Below are 21964 nucleotides of genomic sequence, written 5' to 3' on the forward strand. Positions count from 1 at the left end.
AATAATAAGTGTCCTCACTCAGTTTGGGGAGTGCCAGAATGCTTTCTGTGCCCGAAAATTTCCAGAGGAGCTGAATACACAAAACAGAGCGGAGCCCTGGAGCCCTGTGTCCTGTGCCCCGTAGCCCATCGCCTAGAGGTCCCTCCCAGGAACCTGGGCTCTCCAGGACAGGCACTATATCAAGGCCCCTGGATCCCTGAAATCCTAAGGTGCCTTCCCACTGGGTCCCCAAAAGTCTAAGATGCCAATTCAAAACTTCTCTATCTGGTATCGTATCATGAATTTTTACCGGGTGGTGATCCGTCCACCAAGTGCCTCCGCGACTGTGCTGTTCAGAACAACACTTTGTGGTAAGAACTATTAGCCCCACGTGACAGAGGGCTCCCAGCTAGCAAAGGGAGGGCTGGACTTAAACCCAGAATCACGCTCCTAGGCCCGGGAGCTATCCCCTGGATCCCAGGATGCAGGAGGCTGGGAGGCTGAAACCCCTTCCCCCTCCTCGCTCCCATCCCCATCCCCCCTACACCCACCTGGGCCAGCTGCTCCTGCAGCCGGCAGCGCTCCTGGCGCAACGTGGGGAGCTGGTGCTCCAGGGCCTCCCGGGCCTGCTCGGCCACCCGCAGGGAGCCCTCCAGGCCCTGCTGCTCCACCTCCTGCTCTAACCGTAGGTGCTCCAGCCGTTCCTGCGCCTCCCGTGCCAAGCAGGCCTCCTGCTCCACCTGCCGTTGCCGGCCCAGCAGGGCCGCCTTTTCCTCTTCCAGCTGCGTGCAAGCAAACCAGCCGGAGGCTCAGCTCAGCCCCTCCCCACCAGTGGAAGGACCGCGGACGCCCCCTCCTCTCCACCCCCCACCCACCTACCCCGGGGGAAAGGGTGTGGGGACACTGAGGAGGAGGCAGCAGGGAGGAGGGCCCACGGAGCTTCTTTTCTCTCAGACCACGAGAGAGAAGACACAGACAGAGTCAGAACAGACACAGAAAGAGAGGCAGTGACCAGGACAGGCACAGATGGACCAGGCACAGGACAGGACCAGGACCTGTCCCGACAGGTACAGGGCCAGAGGTGTACAGGGAGATATGCAGCGAGGGTGAGGGGCAGTGAGTAGGGCTTCTGAGTGGGGCACACGGTGGGCGGCCTGCGGGCACACGGCATACCTGGGCGACGAGGCGGTTCAGACCCAGCTTGTCCTGGGCGAGGCTCTCGTTGAGGGCGCTCAGCTTGGACAAGGAGTCCCGCAGAGAGGCCTCCTCGACCCTCAGCTTGGTCATTGAGAGTTCGAGCTCCACGCGGCCGGCCTCTGCCTGCGGGGTGGGGGCCAGGGTGGCCAGAGACAGCCGGATGGGAGAGATGGAGAGAGGGGAGAGGCGGGGAGAGGCAGGAAACGACGTGCAGAGGCACGGAGATGGGAGAGGGTGGAGGCATGGAGGCGGGAGGGTGGGGAGAAACACCCTCAGAGACGGGGTGGGGGGCGAGGGAAAACACACCATGAGACAGAAAACAATCGCTACAGGCCGGCTGCCTATGAAGTTGCTCAAAAGAAGCCATACACAGCAGAGCTGTGCGGGAGCCAAGGGAACCCCAGCTCTTGTAGGGCAGGGCGGGGGTCAGAGGGTCCCACAGAGCGGGGTCTAAGGGGACACTGCTCAAGACCCAGAGTACAGGGGTGGGGCAGGCACCCGCCAAGGACTGTGTCCCCAGCTCTCACAGACCCCAGGACCTGTGTCCAGAGGTGGGATGGGATGGCCTGAACAGCACTGCCCCAGACGCATCTGGAAAAGCAAGGACATGACCACTAATAGAGGTCCGTTCACTTATGACTGGGGTCCGAGGACAGCCTGTGGTCTGGGGGGCCGGGATCAGCCTGTGCACAGGGTCAGAGGCCAGCCGGAAACAGGGGGCAGTGTGTGGCCAGAGGGAGAAGGCCTGGGGCCTCGGGGACCCACCTTGGTCAGCGCCTCAGCCACCTCGGCCTTCTCGGCCTGTAGCATGTCCCTCTGCAGCGTGGCACAGCTCAGCGCCTCCCTCACCTCCACCAGCTCCTTCGCCAGCCCTGAGCGCTTCATTTCCAGCTGCTCTAGCTGTCTGTGGCTGTGGGACACAGGGTGGGCGGGTGCCCCACGTCACTTCCCTGCTCAGAGTCTCCCGCAGCCAGACGGCGCTGGCACAGGCCAGGGACCAGGCCTGAGACGGGAGCCCTGGAGGCCAGAGCCTCACTCACAAGGACAGCCAAGCCCACCACTCTTGGCTCTGGGCCTCTGGGCCTCTGGGCCTCAGTTTTCACATCTGCAAAATGGGGTAACAGCTGCCTCATGAAGTTGTTATAAGGATATGTGATCTACTGAACATGAAATGCTTAAAACAGTGCCTGACATATCTCCCCAACAGTCTGCAGAAGCAAGAACAATATTCTCTACCACAAGGTACTAAACAGCACTGTTACTTATGCCTCAGAGGAGGAGGCAGTGCAGTGGCCAAGACGTTAACTCTGAAGGCAGAACGCTTGGGTTCAAAGCCCGGCTCTTTACTAACTAGCCGTGTGATGACCTAGGTCAAATTACATGGCCCTTCTATGCCTCAGTTTCAGCATCCACAAAATGGGGATGAGAGCTCCTACAGCAGAGTTGCCATGAGGGCTGAACAAGAGAACCTCAGTGTAGGGGTGCCGGGGAGGCTCAGTCGGGTGAGCGGCCGACTTTGATTCAGGTCGTGATCTCACGGTTTGTGAGTTCGAGCCCTGCGTCGGGTCCTGCGCTAACAGCACAGAGCCTGCTTGGGATCCTCTCTCTCTGTCCCTCCCCTGCTCTCTTTCTCTGAAAAATAAATACACGTTAAAAAAAAAGGGGGGGAGAGAGAGAACCTTAGTGCTTAAAATGGTGTCTAATACTTGGTAATATTAGATTACTCTTTCAATTTAAACAATGATATTAATTTTTTTATGTTTATTTATTATTGAGAGAGAGAGAGAGAGAGAGAGAGAGAGAGAGAGAGAACGTGAGCAGGGCAGGGGCAGACAGAGAGGGAGACACAGAATCCGAAGCAGGCTCCAGGCTCTGAGCTGTCAGCACAGAGCCTGACGTGGGACTCGAACTCACAAACCTCGAGATCATGACCTGAGCTAAAGTCGGACTGAGCCACTCAGGCGCCCCTAAACAATGATATTAGTGTTACTACTGCTATTTTAGTTATCGTTGTTGTCACCGTCCACACTCCTGCCTCATAGCAGTCCTCTGATCCCAGGTAAGTGACTGTATCTCCCTGAGCCTCAGTTTCCCGAAACGGGGCTGGTGAGAAGACCCTTCCTCAGAGAGGTGCCACAAAGACTCCTCAAGACAGTAGGACGTCTGGGACACCGTTGGTCCTCCCCGGCCCCCAGGGAGGACCGTCGGGGCTCCCAAGGTCCGTTCTGGGCAGGGGAGGCCAGAAGCCGCTCACCTGCGCTCGAGCTCCCTGCGAGTCCGCTCGCTGTCCCGCGCCGTGTCCTCCCGCTCTTCCTCCAGCCGGTCCCGCTGGCGCCGCAGCTCCTCCTGAGCCGCCTGCAGCTTCTCTCGCTCCTGCCGTAGCTCCTCGGCCTGCTGCTGGGCCGCCTGCAGGCTGCGGGCCAGGCTGTCCTTCTCCCTGGAGGAGGAGGGAGAGCCGAAGGTGCTGCTGGGGCGGCTCTCCCCGGCCAAGAGGGCCGTGCTGCTGTCCTCCCGTGAGCCCCGTCCTCTGACCTCTAAGGCACCTGCCTCCAGGAAGCCTTCCCCGACCCCGCCCCAGCATGACTCACTTCATCCACATCTCCCTGGAGCGGACTCTTCCCGTCAGAGGACACCCAGCTTTCCTTCTCCCCCCCAGCCCACCCAAGGGAACGGATGGAGGCACTGGCATGGCCCCCAACAACCCCACCAGGCCACGCTAGGCTCTCGGGACACACGGGCCAGTCTGTATGACCAGGAAATGCCCCTCAATTCTGGAAGGCCCAGTAGAGCTGGGTATGCCCAGCTGCACACGGTGGCCAGCGAGGGAGGGAGGGGACTGCAACTGGGAACTCTGGAGGTTCACAGAGTGTTGCCTCTTGCCCCAGTGCCAGTGGTCACAGCAACGGAGCAGGGGATGTCACCCCTCCTTCCGAGCCAGCCGGGGTTCTTAGCTTGGGCATCAGCTTAGGGCTGATCGCTGGCATAGCCTCCACTGCCCGCCTCTTCACTTGAAGGGGCAACCGGTAAGTGTACCAGACACAAAGGCCGCAGTGGGTGGGAAAAACCATGTAACATGATATATGAAATAAAAATAGCAGAATGCAAGATGAGGAGTTCACCGTGAACACAGCCACGTATCAGGCCCTCCTTCCAAGGCATGGGGAGCCCGGGTTTTGCTCTCAGAAGGACCTGAGTTCCAATTCCTACCCCCAGCCACACTGCCGCGTCAGCTGGGACAAGTCTTTCAACCTCGGGATAGCCCCAGCTCCAACCTGCGGGAGTTTGATGGGAAGACTAATTTAAATAATCTGCCCAAAGCACTTGGCAATGAGCCTGGCACGTGGCAGGTGTACTAGAAGCCTTATCTACGTCACTGCCAGGAAACACAACGGGGAGCAGAGTCCGTGCTCCCTAACAGAGGTTAGGACAGGCAGGTGAGGCTGTGAGAAGGTCCTGCCTTCTTATTTCCCCTTCTTGTTTCTTTTTCTTTTTTTTTTAATTTTTAATGTTTGTTTGTGTTTGGGAGAGAGAGAGAATGAGAGACAGAGCACGAGCTGGGGAGGGCAGAGGGAGAGGGAGACACAGAATCCCAAGCAGGCCCCAGGCTCTGAGCTGACAGCACAGAGACCAACGTAGGGCTCGAACTCATTCACCATGAGATCATGACCTGAGCCAAAGTCGGATGCTTAACCAACTGAGCCATCCAGGCACCCCTCCCCTTCCTTTTTCAAACTTTTAATTCTGCAGTTACATTGAGGAGAAACAGCAAACAACAACAACAACAACAAAAATAACCAGATAGCTAAGAGTGGGTAATTTCTTGTCTCAAAGATCTCCAATGACAGAGTCTAAATGGCACTGTCATTAGAACTCTCTGGGATGATAGAAACGTTCTGTAGCCATTTGTGGCTACTGAGCTTTTAAAATGTGTCAAGGACAACTGAGGGACTGAACTTTTACTTTTTAAAATGTTTACCTAATTTAATTTTTTTTAATATTTATTTATTTTTGAGAGAGAGAAAGAGATAAGAGAGGGAGTAGAGGAGGGGCAGAAAGAGAGGGAGACAGAGAATCTCAAGCAGGTTCTGTGCTGTCAGCGCAGAACCTGACACAGGGCTCGAACTCACAACCTGTGAGATTATGACCTGAGCCGAAATCAGGGTCAGACATTTAATGGACTGAGTCACCCAGATGCCCTCAATTAATTTGAATTTTAACAGACATATGGCCAGTTATGACCATGTAAGTGCAATCCACATGCTTACAGGCTCGGGCTGGCATTAGATCCAGGCCCCCACCTCTGACCTCTCAGGCACCTGTTCAGAAGGTCAATGGTGCCCCGCAGACGCTGGGCCTCACGCTGGGCATCCTCATGAGCCTGGGTGGCCCCGTTGGTCTTGTCCCGAAGACGCTGCAGCTGTTCCTCTAGGCTGCGGCGCTCACCCTCGCTGTCACTAAGCTGCTTCCGCAGGGTGCCCAGGAGGTCCTGGCTGGCCTCATAGCGCCCACGCATGTCCTGTGGCATGGGAACCGTTGAGCCTGGGGGAGCCCTAGGAAGCTCCCGGAGCGCCCCCTACTCTCTGCTCATTCCAGGAACACACCCAGCCTACTCTGTGGCCTAAGCCTCAGGCAGGAGAGTGGGGCTAAGCCCTCCAGACTAGGTTTCCGCTCCCGTTCACTGTGCCCCCACCCCGCTTCCGAGTGCTCTGCCGGGGCTCTGACCGCCATTTCCTCAGACACACTGACCTAAGTAAGCTCCAGGCAAACCACCTAGCACATTCCGACCTCTTCCCGGTTCTGACTATCCCAGGGCTCCCAGGCTCCTCCCCTTTGCATTCTGGTTCTGACTCTCCCCCAGACTCCTCCTTGCCCCTAGCTCCCCCCGTTCCTCTCATCCTAGACTGGTTCCTCCCCCCCAGGCCTTTTCCCAGGGTCCTGGCTCTGCCTGTCCCGGAACCTCTTCTCTAATTTCGGTACCAGGACTCTAGCTCTGCCCCAGGCTCCGCCCCCAGCTGCCCAAGCACCTCCCACTCTGGACTCAGATCTGCCCCAGAGTTCTCACCCACCTCCATGGGACCTGACTCAGTAGCTCTAACTCCGGGTTTTGGCTCCACCCAAAATGCTCAGGTCCAGCCCAGGCTCCTCCCTCCCCCCCGCCCCCTCCTTAGCTCCACCCCCACAACACTGGCTCCGCCCCAGATGCCCCAAGTCCTGCCCCCGGGACTCTGGCTCCGCCCCAGGGCGCTGGTGCCCCGCCTACCTGGACCTGCAGCTGGCGCTTGTGCAGGGCCGAGTGGATCAGGGCGAGCGTGGAGGAGTCGGAGCAGGCCGGGGATGGGCCTCGGCGCGGGGATCGGCCGCGGCCGGGCGAGGAGCGTCGCGGCGGGGAGGGGGTCCGGGGGCCCGAGAGCCCCCGCAGGCTGCCGTCCGACGCGTCCCCCGTGCGCTCAGAGCCACTTAGCTGGACACCGCTCTCCATGTCCGACAGGACGGCCTGAGGTGGGGGGGCCAGGCCAGTGAGGAGGGGGCCGCGGGTTAGTTGGACCAAGAAGCCCAGGCGACGCAGTGGGGTGGCGGGTGCCCCGTGTCCGGCTTCCGCGCTCCGCCGCACATTCTAAGCTCCCTTCCTACAGGTCCTCCCGATTCCACCCGCCCTGGCTCACAGGCCTCAGCCCGCCGGCTATTCTCCCGTGTATTGCCGAGACGACATTGGGCGATTCTCCCAGATGGGCCTGGAATTTGCAGCGCCTCCCCATCTCGGACTGGGGCTCCCCTCGGGGTAGAGGCCAGGCTCAGCTGGCAGGGGTGTCCAACAGCAGCATGGGTCCCCAGGGCCCCCAGCCGCTTGCGATTCAGCGCAAGGCCACCAGAGGACGTGGTGGCCCCAGACTGCCCGGCCCCTCCCTGCCCAGGGCTCCTTCCCACCTCCCACCTGTGCCAGGTCTCTCAGGGTCTGCTGCAGCCCCTCTCCGTCCTCTGTCTCCAGGGCCGCCTGCTCCTGGAGCCGCAGGGATTCCTGGAGTGGTGTGGAGGAGACAAGGGATGGTCAGGGTCTCTGCCCTAGTCTGAATCTCCACCTTATTCTCCCTCCCTGGCTCCCCACCCATCAGGTGGCCTCTAAGGCCCTGCTCAGAGGCCAGATGCTTGGTAGACCCCATGGCATCCCCCGTGCCCTCAATACACAGACCAGGCCCGGAGAAGTGCAGTGTCACTATATAGGTCACACAGCCTATTGGAGGAGAGCCGGACATAGGACCCAGGCCAGGCCCCACACAGAGGATGACCAACCCAGGCAGTACCCTTGAAGGGTGTCCCTCTGGTGGGGAGGCAGCTCAGTTCCTAGAGAAGGAGCCCTGTGCTAGCAGGGCACAAGCATCTTTTCAAGCCCCAGCTTATTGGCTCTGAGACTCTAGACAGTATCTCTCCTTGGGCCTCAGTTTCCCTATCTGTGTAATGGGGATCATGCCACAGGGCTGCTGAAAGAATGAAATGGGATAAAGGAGGTGAATGTACTTACCACTAAGCCTGGCACACACTAGGTGCTCAATTAATGGGGGGGGGGGGGGGAGGGTGAAACCAAATCGGAATGGAATGCTAGGGATGGCCCTAGCAAACATGGCCCTCATCTGTGGGTGTGGTCGGCCTCCCGATCCCACCCTGCCACATCTCAGGGTCAGGTGCATCTCACCAGGGCCTCAAGCTTCTCAGTAAGGGCCTTGTTGACCCGATCCTTCTCCAGATTCTGGTTCTGAAGGCGCTCCACTGTCAGGGCCAGCTCTGTCACTCTGGAAGAAGAGCAGTGACAGAGGTGAATGCGAGACCCACCCCAGCCTCTCCTCACACCCACCAGCAATGTGTCCTTCATGCTTTCCCAAACCTTCAGGGGGGACGCTCGGTTCCACCACCCTAACTGTGTGACCTTGAGCAAGTCACTTCTCAATGGACTTCAGATTGCTCATCTATGAAAGGAGAATGAGGGCACCTGGGTGGCTCAGTCTTTAAGCGTCTGACTTTGTTTGGCTCAGGTCATGATCCCACAGTTCATGAGTTCGAGTCCCACATCGGGTGAGCTCGTGCCCTGCTTTGGGTAAGCTCGAGCCCAGCTTCAGGTAAGCATGAACCCTGCTTCGGGTGAATATGAGCCCCGCTTCTCTCTCTCCCTCTCTCTCAAAAATATAAATAAATAATAAATAAATAAACAAACAAATGGAGAATGAAGTTGCCACTCACTTTATCTCTGGGGCTCATCTAGATCGCAAGAGCTGGGAGCGTAAGTTCTAGCCTCAGTGGTTAAACTGCTCATAATGTGCCCTGCACAAGAGCCCCCTGAACCTCAGTCTCCCCCTCTGCCAAATGGGGTGCCTGGGAAGACTGGCTGAGCTCACACAGGGGAAAGGCCCAGCCCCGGTGAACAAACACTCGCTCTTCCCTGCGCCCCCAGACGCACACTCCGCAGGGAGGCCTGCCTCACGTGGTGCCTCCCAGGCACGCACCTGGCACTGAGGTTGGCCTTGTCCAGGTTGCTCTGCGCCTGCAGCTGGGCCAGGTCCTTCTCCTGGAGCACCTTGTCCCGCAGCTGCTCATCCAGCTGGGCCTGTAGCAGTGTCTGCTTCTCCAGGGCCGCCTCTGCCCGGCTCTCGGCCAGCCGCAGGCCTGCGCTCAGCCCCAGGTCCGCCTCCTGGATGGCCCTTGAGGTCCGGGCCAGCTCCCCTCCCAGCTGCAGCAGGTCCCTGGTGGAGAGAGCACAGAAGGGGGATGGGATGGCGGGGTATAAATTAAAACCATCCCAGGATAGTTTAATAGTTTAATTTAACTATAGTATAAACTAAAGCTATCCCAGGATGTTAACAGTGGGATGCCACTATTGGATGGGGGAAAAAAAAAAAAAAAAAAAGTCCCATAACACACAGTGTAGGTGAGGCTATGGAGAAACAGGCTGTGCCTACACTGCTGGCAGGAGGGTAAGTGGGTGTAACCACAGCGCAGGGCAATTAGGAAGCACTCTGAAAAGTATAAATGGGCAGGTTCGTTGACCCACCAACTACACTCCTAAGAATTTATCCTACAGATATGGCCCAATGCAAGGGAAGTGACCTGTGTATAAAGTGATCCACTGCAGTACTGCTCATGTAAGAAATACCGGTGACAATCTATATGTGCATCAAAAGAAGGCCGCTATTGGGTGGCTCAGTCAGTTAAGCATCTGACCAGGTCAGGTCATGATCTCGTGATTTGTGGGTTCGAGCCCCGCATCGGGCTCTGCACTGACAGTGCTTGGGATTCTCACTCCCTCTCTCTCTCTCTGTCCCTCCCCGACTTGTGATCTCTCCCTCCCAAAATAAATAACTTAAAAAAATATTGTGGGGCACCTGCGTGGCTCAGTCAGTTAAGCATCTGACTTTGCCTCAGGTCATGATCTCGCAGCTCATGGGTTCGAGCCCTGCGTCGGGCTCTGTGCTGACAGCTCAGAGCCTGGAGCCTGCTTTGGATTCTGTCTCCCTCTCTCTCTGCCCCTCCCCTGCTCATGCTGTCTTTCTCTCTCTCAAAAATAAATTTTAAAAAATATATATTGATTTGTGTAAAGTAAAAACATAACTTAAAAATAGAACTACCCTACGACCCAGCAATTGCACTACTAGGCATTTATCCATGGGATACAGGTGTGCTGTTTCGAAGGGACACATGCACCCCCATGTTTATAGCAGCACTATCGACAATAGCCAAAGTATGGAAGGAGCCCAAACGTCCGTCGGTGGAGGAATGGATAAAGAAGATGTGGTATAGATACACAATGGAGTATTACTCGGCAATCAAAAAGAATGAAATCCTGCCATTTGCAGCTACATGGATGGAACTGGAGGGCATTATGCTAAGTGAAATTAGTCAGAGAAAGACAAATACCATATAACTTCACTCATATGAGGACTTTAAGGTATAAAGCAGATGAACATAAGGGAAGAGAAGAATAATATAAAAGGGAGGACATAATATATAATAATTATATAATAATATAATAATTATATAATTATATAATAATCATATAATATATAATAATAATATTATTATATAATAATATTATACTATTATATAATAATATAATACAATTATGTAATAATTATATAATATATATAATAATAATATAAAAGGGAGGGGGACAAAACATGAGATTCTTAAATACAGGGAACAAATTGAGGGTTGCTGAAGGGGTTGTGGGTTGGGGGATGGGCTAAACGGACAAGGATGACACTTGTTGGGATGAGCACCGAGTATTATACATAGGGGATGAATCACTGGAATCTACTCCTGAAATCATTTTTGTACTATATGCTAACTAACGTGGCTGCAAATTAAAATTAATTAATTAATTAATTAAAGAGGTCCACAACAAAATTGATCACTTCTAGGTAAGCAATGTAGATAGAAAACAATTGAAAATAAGTACACTAAAAATCTTAGCCATAAAAAAAAGAAAGAGGGCTACTATTAAATAAATCTGGCATATCCATTCAATGGAATACTCCGTAACCAAGAAAAATGCATCAGCTATTCAGAGCTTAAGAGGGAGCAACCTTGAAGTTATAACTATTAGGTGAAGAAAGTATCTTCAAGAACTCAAAGACAAAATTCTACCAAAAGTATAGAACAAGGAGGGGGGCAGAAAAGAGAGAGAGAGAGAGAGAGAGAGAGAGAGAGAGAGAGAGAGATCTGCTATATTTCTTGTATAAAATAAGGCTGGCAGGTCATGTAGGAAACTGGGAGGGAAGCATCTGGGCCAGAAAGGCGAGGGAGACTTTTCACTGTACACCCTTTTGAAATTTGAATTTTGTGAATATGTAAGTTATTCAAAAGTAAAATAATTAAATTTTTAAATGCTAAATAAAAATAATACATATTTGGGGCAACTGTCTGGCCTAGTCTGTAGAACATGCAGCCCTTGATTTTGATGTCCGGAGTTCAAATCCCACGTTGGGCAAAGAGCTTAAAATATATATATATTACATTATACATATATATGTTAGATATATATTATATATATATATGTTATATATATTATATATATATATATAATATATATAATATATATAACATATATATAATATATATATATATTATATACACACACATATATATATATATTTTTAGTATATCAGGCTAAATCCTTTCCTTTCCTGAATCAACTATACCACTAGGTGCCTAATACTAAGGAGAGGAAGTGCCTCATTGAAGAATTCCAGTTAATACACAAAGAAGTGACAGAATGGGACATTCATGATTTGGTGACCCCTGATGAGTGTCTGAGTCTTGGCACTGAGCATCAAGGGCCTCCAATGTACACAAAGAGAGGCACCCAGGCATTGGGGTTTCCTAATAGAAGAGCACACAGCACTTAGGAAGAAGTCTTGTTTAAAAAAAAACCAAAAAACAAAAACCTGAACCTGAATCTGATCAAGGCTTAGATCCAACATCCAATTTACAAGAAATACAAGGGACAAAGGTGTTAAACACCACCTCAGAATCTAGACTATGGGAATCACTCAGGACAACTGTCCCAGTTTCCTAAACAAATAAATGAAAAGACTTAAGAGGCAAGTCAGCCAATCACATTTGGTGAGCATCTATGATGGGTCCTGATTCCAACAAATTATAAACACAAAAAGTGAAGCAAAACCATCTGTGACACTGATGAGCCAATTAGAAATTTGGACACTGAATACCTGATGACTTAAAAAAAAAATCATCTGGGGTGCCTGGGTGGCTCAGCTGGTTAAGCGTCCGACTTTGGCTCAGATCACGATCTTGCAGTTTGTGGGTTCGAGCCCCACGTCGGGCTCTGTGTTGACAACTCGGAGCCTGGAGCCTGCTTCAGATTCTGTATCTCCCTCTCTCTCTGCCCCTCCCCTGCTCATGCTCTGTCTGTCTCTCTCTCAAAAATAAATAAACATTAAAAACATTTTTTAAATCAAAAAACAAATTTAAAAAAAAGAAGCTTTAACAAAAGATCATCAAATAAATAATTAAATAAAATTGTAACGCGAAAAAAGAAAGGAACTACTCTGCCTGTCTCAGCTCTCCCTGCCACCTCACTTGCTCAAAGATCAAGCAGGACTGAGCTCCCCTGCTGACATGGGCCTTTGAGGCTCTCCCAACCTGACCTCCCTTCCCCTGCCTTTTGTTCCAGACCCACTGGCTGCCATTTCCTCCTACCTCCGAGCCTTTGCTCACGCTCTTTCTTCTGCTTGGAGTGCCCCTGTCTCTGGTGGTTAAAATCCTACCCAGCCCTTGAGGTCAGTGCCAGTTCCACCTCGTCTATGAAGTGTTTCTCTGACCTCCCCAACCCTCCCATCCTTCTGAGCATCTGGGATAGTCTCTCTGCTCTGTTCACTCACCACTCACTTCCTCGGTCTAGAATTTGGGGGGTCCGTATCTTTTCATCACTAGAGCTGGCGAGGTCTTGTGGCAGAAGCTGCACATTCTAGCAGATTAAAAGCAGGAGCTGTAAATCCTGACTAGGCCACTTACTTACTGCTGTGTGACCTTGGGGAGGTCACTCTACCTTTCTGAGCCTCAGTGCCCTCATCTGTGAAGTGGGGAGTATCACAGCTCCTACCTCCTGGGGCCCTGTCCATATCAGAAGACACGAAACGGCCAAAGAGCCTAGCTCAGAGCAAACACCTAGTACTTGCTGACTGCCATGACGGTGGTAGGAATTAACTATTACTAGTTGTCTCTGCCTCTCTACAGGGCCTGGCACACAGCAGGTGTGTTAGGTTGGACTAAAGTTCAACTGCGGAGTTGAATTCAATTTAAAAAGCGGGGCTGTCTCCAGCGGCTGCAGCGTCTCCCCAGGCCGCCCCTCCGCCAGCCGGGCCTCACCTCTCGGTGGACATCTTCACCTCGCTGACCAGCCGACGGAGCCCCACAACCTGCCTCCAGAGGAGGAGCAGGCGGCTGTGCTCGTTGCTGATGTAGGTGTTGAAGGACTGGAGGGAAGGCGGGCTGAGTGAGGGCCGGCCCCGCCTCCTCCCGGCCCCGCCCCGGCCCCGGCCCCGCCCCCTCCCCAGCTCCGCCTCCTCCCCCCACTCCAACCATCGCGGGAGACCCGGTCGGCGGTCCGGGAAGCGGGTCTTCCCCTGGGCCCGCGCCCGGCCTGCGCGCACCGCGCAGGCTCTCAAGCCTCCCTCTCGCACAGGGAACGGGTTGCAACGCCTCCACGGGCTGCGGCCGCGCGAGGCAGCGCGAAAGGCAGAAAGTGCTGCAACTAGACCTAGGTTTGCATCCCCGCTGCCAGCTGCATGACCGTGGGCGGATGACTTAACTTCTCTTTAAAATGAGGATGACAGGGGGAACAGAAGAGAAAATGCATGCCAGGCATGTCGTGTAGGCTAAGCAAGGCCAGCTATTACGACGACAAACTGTTTACCTCTCCTAAAAGGCTCATGGGCCAGCGGGCCGTCCCTCTCTGTCTCCCTCTCCCCTCGGCTCCTTAGTCCTCACCACTCTACGGTGGCCCTTCCCCGCCGGCCAGCCTGGGACCCCGAGGCCCCAGGGGCCTCCCAGGAGCCCCGTGCCCACCTCCTCCTCACGCCTCCACGCCGCCTCCCGCTGCTCCAGCTCCTTACGGCTGCGTGTCCAGTCAGAAGTCACCTTGCGGATGTCCTCACTCAGAGCCTGGTTGGCCGAGTTCGCCTGGTCCAGCTGCTCTCGGAGCATGGAGTTCACCTGGGCCAGGCTGGAACTCCTGGGTGGGGGGGGGGGGGGGGGCATGAAAGGGACCGGTGGGCACATGGCAGGAGAGGCCAGCCCCACCAGCTAGCCTCCCTCCCTACCACGCCCCACCTCTGCTGCTCCTCCTCTAGGCGGATGAGGGCGCTCTCCAGGTCATGGCTGTGCTCTGTGTCCTGGGGGGGGAGAAGTGGGGCATCAGCCTGGGCAAGTAGAGGGAAGGGACCGCCTCGCGCCCCGCCCCCCGCCCCCCGACGCCGGCACCCACCCTCAGCCGCTGCCGCTCCAGCTCTGTAGATCTCTCTAGAAGCTGTTGCTCCAGCTCCGAGCACTTCTTCTTGTACTGCAGGGTCTGCGGGTGGGTGGGGAGTGGAAGGTTAGCCCCAGGGGCTGGGGACAGGGCAAAGCGAGCACACGGGGGACAGGAGCAGGAGTGGGTAGCCCTGACCTTGGCCTGCAGCCGCTGCACAAGCTGGGCCTGCCGCTGCTGGCCTTCCTGGTAGGCCTGCAGCTTGCGCCGGTAGGAGGCCTGCTCCTCCTGCAGCTGCCTCCGCAGCTCCACGCTCTGCCGGACCAGCCCCGTGGGCTCCTGCGTTTCTGGCTCCCCAGACTCCAGCCGCACAGCCTGCTCCAGCTGCAGGGAAGGTGCCTGGGTGAGAGGCGCAGGCCTCTCGGGAAAGCAGGCCCAGAGCTCTGCAGAGGGTGCCAGGCTGGGCCCAGACCCACAGTGCCTTGCAGGCATAGATGGGCAAGCCCGGGATGCGATGGCGCGCGTGCACAGGGTAACGCCGCTGTGCGTGGACACAGGCTGAACATACATCGACACACAGGCAAGGCGTGGATGGACACATGCAGGTGGGCCCAGGAACATTTGCATGCAAAACACTAAGTTGCACCCGGAGATAAACATTACAGCCTCCATGCACCGTGCACAGTGAGCCTCTCCGCCAAACACCTAACCCGCGGCGGTTGATTATTAGCTCCATGCCTATGTCTCCCCACCACCACCCAAAGCGTGCTCAGGAAAACCTGGATTTCTGTTCCCCGCTGTATCTTAGACCCAGAGGAGTGGCAGTGGCATGTTTGTGGAGATCATGAATTAATCGCATGAGCAAATGTGAACACATTCAAGCAGAAGCAGAAATATACACGTGCGTATCTGAGCTTAGAGACATGCACACACATAAGGACAGGGGCGGTCTCAAACATCCCCAGGGTGACAGAGGTGAAGTCCCCACCCCACCCCTACCCCCACCCTGACACGCACACAGTGCTCTCTCTGTAAGAGGCACAAACTCTCTAACATAAGGCACGCTTCTTGCACGCTTATTAATAGCGTCTCGTCTCGGCCCCAAGTTACCCCCACCTCCCACCTTGCGGGAAGCTGCCGTCAGCACCCTGTCCCACCCCCAGGCAGCTGGCAGCCCCTTCTTTGTCAGAGCCCGTGAGCACAGGCGGTGCCCCACTCTGGCTGAGCCTCCTAACCCCTTAGGCACCTGCTGGCCCCGGGAGGCCCAGCAGCCTCCTCAAGCTTTGGGGGAAGGGAGGAGGGAATGGGCAGTTGGGGGTGAGCAGGACTGAGAGAAGAGGGACACTCGTCAGGGAGAATCAAGGGGAAGACAGCCCAGCCCAGCTGACTCCAGCCCAGGCCCACACTCACCATCCACCTCCCCACTGCCTGCGCTGCTAGCCCAGGCCCGGCATTCGCGTGGGTTCCAAAGCTTCCAGGGTTATTTGCCCTGGCTAAATAACAGGCCCAGACCAGGCTAGCCCTCCGGGCCTATATTCACACCCAGGACGCCCAGGGGCCGCTCAGCCACGGACAACTGTGCTGGGGCAGGGCGACAGTGGCCACTGGGGTGCCCCCCATAAAGAGGAGCCGGTGGGGACTTCTTGGGGGCTTCTGCCTGGAAGGCAGGCTGCAGGCCCGTGACCAGGGTCTGCCTGGAGCCTACCTAAGGCAGGTGACAGGCAGACTATTTACATCTCAGCGCAGTGAGATACTATGTGTATCTGGCGGCGGCTGGGTGTGTTTTGGCATTTGTTTCCATAAGGGACCCCGTGTATCTCTGTGTCCAGGCCTTCAGGGGGACCTCCGCGAGGAGCCCTCTGGGGTCACAGGTCTCTGTTGCGGTGCAAGCACGGGGGTGCCCGTGTGTTCGTGTGTTTTTATGTCTGCATGCAGGCCTGTACGTGGGGGGGGGGGGTCTGGGGCACGTGTCTGGGCTCCACATGTGTCTGGGGCATGTGGATCAGCGACTCTAGGCCACGTGCAGGTACGCACGCCTTTGTCTGGGCGTGTGTGTCCGTGAGATGTGAGACCACGTGTCGTGTTGTCCGTAGGATGGTGCGTCTCGTCCGTGTGGCTGTGCGTCTGGGTGGTACGTGCTGTGAACGGGGGGGGGGGGGGGGGGGGGGGGGGGACTGTGCGGTGCCCGGCTGTCGGTGTGACTTATGCTGTGTCCGGTGACGAATCCGACGAATCTGAGCGCGTATCACCGCGGGGGACTCGTGTTTCCGTGTGATGTGTCTTGTGTGGGGTCCGATCGCGGCCTGTGCTCTGTGCGTTCTGCACACGGGGGCTGTTTGCTGCTGTGACGTGGAGGGGTTCAGGCCGTCGCTGGGTGCTCCGCCCGCTTCCCCAGTGCTCACAGCCAGACCAGGGCCACTCCCGGCCACACCTCACCCCTTTCCACAAACTTTACCCCTCACAAAACAGCCTTTCAGTTTTACTTGTAATTCAAAAGGGAAAGAGGCGGTCACCACGCTGGGGATGAAAGAAGTTTACTGTCTCCCCTAGCAACCCCTGCCCAACTACCCGCCGTTCATTCACTCTGTCCAGGTTGCCATGGACACTGGGGGAGCCCAGGGGGTCTGTCCTGTGGAGCCCAGGGGATGTGGCCATGGCTTCCTTCCCATTCGCAGCTGCCTCGCCCAACACCTGCTCCACAGGGACAGGAAGATGGGGGGGCCTCCATAGGGACCGTGAGGTCCTCCTTGGAACCTGGGAAGTGGCCACTGGGAGCCTCTGCCTCAGTTTCTCTCCATGCGTCAACAGGACACAGACCTTGACCTTGCCTCCACTTGTTTTTCCCAGGGATGCTGCGGGGTTTAAAAGAGTGAACAACCTCACCGACTGGCTTCCAAAGCAGCCCGCATGTAACACTTATGGCCACCGGGGCAGGCCCCACCACCGGTACCCTGGGAACAAGTGGGCAGCAGGGACAGAGTGCCACAGGACTACAGAGCCCTAGACCAGGGGTCTCAACCCAACTCCACCACTGACCTTGGGCCTATCATGCCCCTGCTCTGGGCCTATTTCCCCATCTGTAATAAAGTGATCTTCAGACTCTCACGTTCTCTGTGAGCCCACCCCCCAGGACAGGCTTTGAGGTCATTCGCACCCAAACACTGCCTGCAGGTGGGGGCCTCGCTCACACCATCTCAGACAGACAAAAGTGAAACACCAGGCCCCCTCTACATGCTATTCAGGGGCCTCCCCAGCCACGAGGGAATCTTCTAGACGAATACACCCCGCCCCCGCCACACACACACCCCAGCCTCTGACCTGCTGCAGCCCAGCCTCAGCAACATGTGTTAGCAGAAAAGAAGCCTGCCACCTCCCCCCCCACCTCTCCTTTTCTGCCCCTGCCTGCTTGGGGCGCCGTGCTAGCCACACTATGAGTCAGAAGTTGGCATTTAAGAGACAGCCCCCGGGGACCTGGCATCGTGCCAGTGGCCAAAAGATGAGAGGGCTAAACTGGAAGAGGGCTGGCTCAAGGCCCCGTCACCACCAACAATGTGGGATTCGGGCCAGCTCACCCACCACACCTCCTGAAAACTCTGGGAAAAGTAGCTCTACACTGTCCCCGGAGCTGGGGCCACTATGGGCCCCCCAGTCTGTTCCTCTGCATGTCCCAACACGTCGGGAGCCTGTCCAGGCAAGCAAATACCAGGACACTGGAGGACCTCACAACCACAGGCACGAACACATATCCCTCTTCCCAAAAGGAGTATGCATGCCCCCGCGTGGACAGGCCCAGCCCAGGGGTCCTCGGCTAACCTGTCTCTGCCTCCCGCACAGGGCGTTCTGGGCCAGCCTCAGTCTCTGGGCTCCAGTCTCTTTGTTACATCCAGAGGATCATGTCCGAGGTCCTTCCAGCTTTCCAACTGCCCCCTGGAACTCCCAGCCCAGTCGTCTCTTCCTACACCCAGAAAACAAACCTGCAATGCACATCTGGGGCTGGGGGTAGAGAGACCTAGCCTTCACTGGCTGTGGGACCCCAAGCACGGTGCTCTCCCTCTTAGAGCCTGTTAGTTCCTCTGCTACACGAGCAGCATCATGGTCCCAAGCTTGGTGCATCAAACGTAAAGCACCCAGTAAGTGCCTGGCACACAGTAAACACTCCATAAACAGTAGCTACGATTATGACTGTTATTACAACCCACACATCTCCCATCTAGACACTCCTTCCCCCGTGCAACTCTCTCCCAAACTTGCAGCCATCAACTCCCTAGCGTCACCTCTCACAAGAATGGGGGCCCAAAGGAGACAGTGCTCCCGGCCCTGGCCCAAAGCGACCCCCTGCTCCGGGAGCCCCACAAGCCTGCAGCACAAGCCTGGGGAATGCGAATCCTGTCTGGACTTGGAGGCAAGCCTGGATTCTCTTTCCTTCCTTTGCTGGTCCTCAGTCCCACGGGGGGTGGCAGCAAGTCTGTGGTGGCCCCAGAAGGCCTGCAGAATGCTGCCTGGGCCCCCTCCACCTGCCTGCCTCCGTGTTCAGCCGCCGCTGGGTGGGCCCCAAGAGCCCCACCCATGGGAGCACAGAGAGACGTCCAGACACTCGAGGGGTGGCAGGGGTCTCTAGGGGTCTTACTCTCTGTGCTCCCACCCCCGGTGTCACCCCTGGTGACAGGTACTCTCAAGCCCACATCATACTAGCCTCCCCAAGACAGAAAACAAACTGGGAGAGCACAGTGATTTTTCTCGAGGCCACTTGCGTCGGCAGGGCCACAATCTACACCCGGCCCAGCCGGACCCCAGGCCCACCTTCGGCCCGGGGCACAGGCCTGGCCTGGCTGTCTCCCTGCCCTCGCATCAGGGGAGCACGGTGGCCCAGCTCTCGGCCCCCAGGCAGCACCCACCCTCTCGCTGACCGCGTTGTACTTGATGGCCAGCTCGTCACGCTCCGCCCGGCTCTGGGCCAGCAGGTCCTCCACGCGGGACAGCTCCTGCTGCAGCAGCTGGTTTTCCTCCTGCAGCGACAGCACTGATGCCATCTCCGCGGCCGGCAGCGGGGCTGGAGAGGGACAGCAGGCACATGGTTGGCTTCCTTCCCCCCCGCACCCCCAGGTCCACACCCTCCCACAATAGGTGCTCTACAAACATCACTGGGCAGGAAGAGGGACTGGGCCCCTGAGAGAGGACATCAGCACCAGAGCACGCAAACAGAGATAAGAACAGGAAGGTGGGCAAAGAGACAGGCCTAGGGCTAGACTCAGAGCGGACCCAAACACCGCTGAAGGGTGGCCCCAGCGGGCCCAGAACGTGCTGGAGGGAGGCTCTGTCCAGCAATTCTAGCTCCTTCTTTCTCCAAGTATTACTCTTCTCTGGGCCTCAGTTTTGCTGATCTGTAACCTGGGTGGAATTGGTAAACAGGAGACCAGGAGACCTACCAGGAGACCAGGAAGACCTCACTTAAGGGAAGGGCTTCATGTAACCTCTGAAGCCAGGGCTTCAGATAGTATAGGTCATGTTGGGAGGAGGAGGAGGAAGAGGAAGAGGGGGAAAAAGGGAGAAGTCGAAGTGTCCCCCCGCCCTGTGGGCTCCCCTTCCATCCCAGGAGAACTGGACACACGCCACAGGTCTCCAGGCTCTTTCAGCCTGAGGTGAGGGTTCTCTAAGTCTCTCCTTGCCTGGGGCTCCCAGGGGCCCCAACACCCCTGGTCGTCCCAAAGAGGTTGGACAAGGACTGTGGCGGAGCCCCAGAATCACCACCAGGGAGAGCTGCCCACACACCAGCTGTAACTGAGTGTGCCCTCCCCAGACTCTCAAACCACACAGGAGGTTGTGGATGGCACCCAGCAGGAGGAACAGGGGCCCATCAGCCTCTCTGCCCTGCTGGGGAATGGACAGAACCATCCCTGGGACTTCTGCAGAGCCCTGAGCTAAACTGAGCTGCCCTCCCCCTGTAATCTGGGGTTCAGCCAAGCTCACACCTTCCCTGGGAGAGAAAGTGGTGTTTGGGTCTAAGTCTCTGCTGTGGGCTGCGGGTGGGGGTGCTCATCCCCACTGTCTCACAGCGTCACATGGAGAACGACTCTGGGCAAACTATACCTCTGAGCCTCCATTTCCCCATCTGTAAAATGGGTCCCTCCATCACAGGGTTGTGCCCGCCTCACAGTGATATTTGAGAAATGGAAGCTGCGGTCATTCCTGTCATTACGGCCGTGGAAGAGGGGGATGTGAGAAGGGGTGAGGTGCAGGCAGTGTCTGTGGGGGCAAATGAAGAGGGGCACCTTGGTTCTCAGGCTGGGAGAGGTTGCGGGTGATGATCTCCCTGATGCGGGCAGGTAGGCAGGCGAGCTGAGAGTCCTGGGATGGGTCCTGCTCGCTCAGGCCCTTCTCCCGGCCTGCCCTCAGGACGCTGCTCTCCAGTGTCTGTGGGGGGGAGAGAGAGAGTGTGAAGGGGACCGGGGGCCCTGGTCTCCCTGGCCTGGATGGGAGAGGAACAAAGTCCTGCTGCCCAAGATGTGGGGGCCCGTGAGACCCTCAGGAAGCCCCCATGCGGAGGGAAGCCTGGGAGCTACAATGGAAAAATGCCCCACGGAAGGGCACGCTTCAGCGCCTCCTGCCCCGGGAAGGAGGCCCCATGGAGGGCCAGAGAAGCGAACCAAACCGCATGGCTCACTCACAAAACCCATCGGGGCAGCACAGGGCTGGGGGCTCCAGTCCAGCTCCAACCCCACTGTGCTAGCAGATGTCACCTCAACCCTTAAATCTGGGAGCAGGGATCCCCTTTTCCCACAGGGCCCTGGGATAAGGGGGCCAAAGCAGTTTTGCTCTGAGCACCTCTGTACCTCCAGTCCAGCTGGGAGTTGCAAGCTGGGGCCCCCGTGCACCCTACCACCCACCCCTCCCACCCCATGACCCCAAGATGTACCTACCCATCATCCATTCCTGCTAGACCCATGCTCCCCTGCCCCGGACAGGGTGGGCACAGTCCTCGGGACCCACCTGGATAACCGTCTCCAGTGCCAGCTGGGCCTCCACCGATTCCTCCAGCCCCAAGCTCATGGAGGGGGAAGCTGTGGGCACCCCCCTCCAGGCCCTTCTCCAGGGCCCCAGAGACTAGCTCAGCTCTCCCACCCCACAGCCAGACCGCTGTGCTGAGCACAGGGCAGATTAGGCTTAAATCCGGCGGTGCCCCCCATGTGACCACCGAGGTGGGAGGGGTGAGGGAGGGGGAGGGGCTGGGGAAGGAGAAGAGGGGAGGGAAGAGAAGAAAGGGGAGGGATGAAGAGGGGGAGGGGAGGAAAGGGGGAAGAGGTGGGGGAGAAAGGGAAAGGCTGGAGAGAGGGAGGAGGAGGGACCTGAAGATGAGGGGGTCCCCCCAACACACACACACACACACACACACACACACACACACACACACACACAGTCCACCCTCCCCAGCTGCTGGGTCCTAGAGCCCTCCAAGCCTAGGGGGCGGGGTCAGCATCAGGAGGCGGGAAAGGCTAGTCTTTTGAGACCTCCTTTGCTGACCCAGATGGGGATCACGTGACTTGCTAAGAATGTATTCAAAGGGTGCTGGGATGACGTTTTCCCACATCTGGTTCGGGGCAAAGATCGCAGGCTGTGGAATCGCCCACACCCCTTTGCCTCCATTCCCCTCTCCTCCCCCCGCCCCCCCCCCCCCCCCACACACACACAGGCTGTGTGCCTCTGGGAAAGGAACTTTGCCTCTCTGAGCCTCACTGTCCTCTTGTAAGATGCGGATAATATCGGCTTCGATCTCATGGAGTTGTCTGGGAATTTAAACAAAAAACTGGGGTGTGCACA

The 21964-nt window shown here is 56.6% G+C and overlaps 1 protein-coding gene across 2 annotated transcripts in view; it reads right to left on the reverse strand.

The window, feature by feature from the left end:
- The window catches only part of CROCC (ciliary rootlet coiled-coil, rootletin), a 45249-nt gene extending 23455 nt beyond the window's left edge, over positions 1-21794 (reverse strand). The window contains exons 1-17 of one of the 2 annotated variants that reach the window (XM_058718933.1): positions 21137-21794; positions 20419-20560; positions 19045-19199; positions 14348-14533; positions 14168-14251; positions 14014-14075; positions 13750-13915; positions 13051-13157; positions 8670-8906; positions 7865-7961; positions 7109-7192; positions 6437-6670; positions 5493-5692; positions 3431-3613; positions 1942-2086; positions 1153-1299; positions 531-761 (exon numbers count right to left, since the gene is read on the reverse strand). In XM_058718933.1, the coding sequence (XP_058574916.1) occupies positions 531-761; positions 1153-1299; positions 1942-2086; positions 3431-3613; positions 5493-5692; positions 6437-6670; positions 7109-7192; positions 7865-7961; positions 8670-8906; positions 13051-13157; positions 13750-13915; positions 14014-14075; positions 14168-14251; positions 14348-14533; positions 19045-19199; positions 20419-20560; positions 21137-21196 (2520 nt within the window). In that variant the 5' untranslated portion in view covers positions 21197-21794. The remainder of the gene's footprint in view (positions 1-530; positions 762-1152; positions 1300-1941; positions 2087-3430; positions 3614-5492; positions 5693-6436; positions 6671-7108; positions 7193-7864; positions 7962-8669; positions 8907-13050; positions 13158-13749; positions 13916-14013; positions 14076-14167; positions 14252-14347; positions 14534-19044; positions 19200-20418; positions 20561-21136) is intronic. The other variant, XM_058718935.1, reaches the window with a different exon arrangement.
- Between the last annotated feature and the right edge of the window lie 170 nt (positions 21795-21964).

This window comes from Neofelis nebulosa, chromosome 2, assembly GCF_028018385.1.
Source record: "Neofelis nebulosa isolate mNeoNeb1 chromosome 2, mNeoNeb1.pri, whole genome shotgun sequence".
NCBI lineage: Eukaryota > Metazoa > Chordata > Mammalia > Carnivora > Felidae > Neofelis > Neofelis nebulosa.